The sequence below is a fragment of the Chiloscyllium plagiosum genome, chromosome 3, assembly GCF_004010195.1.
Source record: "Chiloscyllium plagiosum isolate BGI_BamShark_2017 chromosome 3, ASM401019v2, whole genome shotgun sequence".
NCBI lineage: Eukaryota > Metazoa > Chordata > Chondrichthyes > Orectolobiformes > Hemiscylliidae > Chiloscyllium > Chiloscyllium plagiosum.
In genome coordinates this window covers 137,129,412-137,133,407 of record NC_057712.1, presented here as the reverse complement: position 1 = coordinate 137,133,407, position 3,996 = coordinate 137,129,412, and the positions used below count along the sequence as shown (strand labels likewise).

Here is a 3,996-nt window from a genome sequence, read left to right as displayed (position 1 = left end):
TTATGAGAGTGGCTCGCCTGTTGTTGTACTATCAGATTATCATGAATACCTTGGGGAAGACAAGTTAGCGATGCTCTGATTAATGACAGCAGAACCCACACCAGCATCACATCGATGTTCCTGTCCGCGACCCTCCCACAACAGAAGAGGACCTGCCACAGTTTCTTCAGCTACTCCGCCTCAGGTCCAGGGGTCCCCTGAGGCTGGCTTTAATGCCAAGACTCAGCAGCTCACAGGACAGACTCTGAAGAACTGCTTCCCAGTGTGCTAATGTGACAGTAAACACATTCATACAACAGGCGAAGAGCTAACTATGTTTATTAGCATCAGAATTTCACTTAAAAAGAGGGAGAGTGTTTAATGTGGACGGCAGACAGGGCTACTCCATCGACAACCACTGATGACGCAACACAAAGATTTTGGGCAATGGGATTTTAAAAACAGACAAGTGAATCTCTCTGCAAACATGAAAATACAAATGGACAATTTTCCGAATTATGTCAGCAGGCAATAATCTTCACTCCTTGACACAAATTGACAGTGAAAGGCTGAGATTAAAGGCTGTGCCTCCAGGCCCCACACACACACCGACTCTCACTGGGGGGACTGTCCCACACACACACCGACTCTCACTGGGGGGGGGGACCAGTCCCACACACACACTGACTCTCACTGGGGGACAGTCCCACATACACACCTACTCTCACTGAGGGACAGTCCCACACACTTTCTGTCACTGGGGGACAGTCCCATACACACACACTGACACTCACTGGGGGACAGGTCCACACACACACACTGACTCTCACTGAGGGACAGTCCCACACACAGACACACACACACTTTCTGTCACTGGGGCACAGTCCCATGCACACACACTGACTCTCACTGGGGGGACAGTCCCACACACACACACTGACCCTCACTGGAGGGACAGTCCCCCACACACACACTGACTCTCCCCCTGGGGGACAGTCTCACACACACACTGACTCTCACTGGGGGACAGTCCCACACACACACACACTTTCTGTCACTGGGGGACAGTCCCATACACACACACTGACTCTCACTGGGGGGACAATCCCACACACACACACACTGACTCTCACTGGGGGGACAGTCCCCCACACATTGACTCTCACTGGGGGGACAGTCCCCCACACACTGACTCTCACTGGAGGGACAGTCCCCCACACACAGTGACTCTCACTGGGGGACAGTCCCACACACACACACCGACTCTCACTGGGGGACAGTCCCATACACACACACTGACTCTCACTGGGGGACAATCCCACACACACAGACGTATTCAGTATAGTACAAGAATGTCATTATCTCCCTAATGCCTGAATGACCCTGAGTCTCACCCACAATGATGGCTGGGTGAAGTGTGTTTGACACGGCTTCCTGCTGAGGATGTCTGAAACGAGGCAGCTCCTGATGCCTGTGCCTGCACACTGGCCGTCAGCCAAAGTTTGAATGCAGACTAAAATGGTGTGAAAGATCAGAGCTGGACTCTCTGAGACTCCACGGTTCAGAGAGATCTATCGATCTGCCCCAGCTGAGTTGTCTTTTCTTCTGTCTCTCTGATGGGAATTGCCCCTGTCATTGGCTGGATCAGTGGGAGAATCCCTGGGATTGGCCAGACGGAGAGGGCTTGGCTGTGTCACTCCTGATGTTGACTGCTCCGTTTCCACCGTTGGGAGGGTTTGAGATTGTGGAGTGCTACCTCAATGACCTCACAGCCCCCAGCGATTTTCTCCTGTGCTATGAAGAAGATTGCCACGCTGGTAAAGTACCACCGCGCCAGGGTGTACGACCAGATGAGCACAAAGCTGCCAATCACAAACAATGTCCAGTAGATGATGGAGAAGACCTTGATGAGGAAGACTCGTCCCCGTGACTTGCAGGGAGGCAGCCGGGCACGAAGCTGTGTCCCGGTCTGCTCCTGCCTCCGAATCCAGCTCTGAGCCGAGCTGTGCAGTAAAATCCGACTTCGGCCCTTACTCTGACTCCAACCCCTCCCCCAGAAAGGAGCTTTCTTGTAAACCTCCAGCCGACTCAAATTCTGCTCCTGGACGGGACTCGGCTCCTGGACGGGACTCGGCTCCTGGACGGGACTCGGCTCCTGGATGGGACTCGGCTCCTGGACGGGACTCGCAGGCTGGACCAGATCACTGAATGAGTGATTGCCCTGGTAATAAGCCCGTAGTAACTTCTCCTTCTCCAGCCAGCGAAGGCAGCACCATTCCTTCAGACCATCCATGGAGGTGGGCAGCTGGTCAGCTGGATAACGGCGGATGTGGAAGTGGATCTCTCTGGGGAAGTTGCCAGTGAACAGGTCCCTCTCAGCCTGTGGGATGTTGTAAGGGTAGGCCACTGTCACATCATGGATGGCATCAAGATTACATCCTAGGAGAAAGGCAGACAGCTGATTACTGAGTCACAGAAACCCCCGCACCCCCACCCCTGAAGCTGCACACACTTCAAACTTGGCGGAATGGCAAGCAATCACAGAGTGTTTATGGGATAGGAGGAGATTGTCTTGGCCAGTCATGGAGCCCACCAGTGTCTGAGACAGCCACGTGTATAGGACATGCTCCCAACAGCAGAAACACGAGCTCTGGGTCTCGGAGCTGGAACAGCGGTTGGAGAGACTGTAGCACATCCGTCAGGCTGGGAGTTACTGTGGATAGCACGTTTCGAGAGATGGTCACAGAGCAGCTCAAGGGACTAGAGGAACGAAGGGAATGGGTGACCAGATGGAGAGAAACAGGCAGGAAGTACAGGAGACTTCTAGGAACGCTGTCACAAATCAGTTTCTATTTTGGATACTCAGGAGGCTACTGGTTCCTCAAGGGAGTGCGGACAGAGGCACAAGGGACAAGGCCGTCCAGGAGGAGAGGGAGAAGAAAGCAGGAGTGATAGGGACAGGGCCTTTCCGAGTTAAGGCAGCGGGAGGGCGGTGTGTCTGTCTGTCTGTCTGATGGTACTGCAGTCAGGGATCTCACCGAATGGTGCAGCTCACCCTGAAGGGGGAGGGTGACACAGCCCTGCCCTCCCAGGAATCAGTCTGGTAACCCTTCGCTGCCCTCCCTCCATCACCAGAACATCCTTCCTCAGATAAAGAGACCAAACCTGTCCATAATACTCCAGGTGTGGTCTCCCCAAGGCCCTGTATAATTGCAGCAAGACCTCCCTGCTCCTGGACTCGAATCCTCTCACTATGTCGGCCAACATCCCATTTCCCTTCCTCACCGCCTGCTGTACCTGCACGCTTACTTTCAGAGACTGGGGTACAAGGACACCCAGGTCCCATTGCCCCTGCCCCTTTCCCAACCTGTCCCCATTCAGATCATCATCTGCCTTCCTGACCCCCCCAACCCCTCACATTTATCCACATTATCCTGCATCTGCCATGTATTTCCCCACTCCCTCAGTCTGTCCAAATCCCACTGAGACATCTCTGAATGCTCCTCACAGCTCACCCTCGCACCCAGCTTTGTGCTGTCTGCAAACCTGCAGAGATTACATTTAGTTCCCCCACCTACATCACTCATGTATATTGTGGATAGCAGGGTCCAAGCACCTATCCCCGCGGTATCCCACTGATCCCCGCGGTACCCCACCGAGCCCCGCGGTAACCCACTGATCCCCGCCATGCCCCACTGATCCCCGCGGTAACCCACCGATCCCCGCGGTAACCCACCGATCCCCGTGGTATCCCACTGATCCCTGCAGTGCCCCACTGATCCCCGCGGTATCCCACTGACCCCCGCGGTACCCCACCGATCCCTGTGGTATCCCACTGATCCCCGCGGTATCCCACTGACCCCCGCGGTATCCCGCTGTATCCCACTGATCCCCGCGGTAACCCACTGATCCCTGTGGTACCCCACTGATCCCTGCGGTATCCCACCCACTGATCCCTGCGGTATCCCACTGATCCCCGCAGTAACCCACTGATCCCTGCGGTATCCCACTGATCCC

General features: G+C 54.9%; 1 protein-coding gene across 1 annotated transcript in view; it reads right to left on the bottom strand.

Moving 5' to 3' along the window:
- Window positions 1-1,353: 1,353 nt before the first annotated feature.
- Window positions 1,354-3,996, bottom strand: part of LOC122548581 (lysocardiolipin acyltransferase 1-like) — a gene marked incomplete at its 5' end in the record, with an annotated part of 4,671 nt that continues 2,028 nt past the window's right edge. The window contains one exon of the mRNA XM_043687419.1: window positions 1,354-2,418. Within this exon, the coding sequence (XP_043543354.1) occupies window positions 1,673-2,418 (746 nt within the window). The remainder of the gene's footprint in view (window positions 2,419-3,996) is intronic.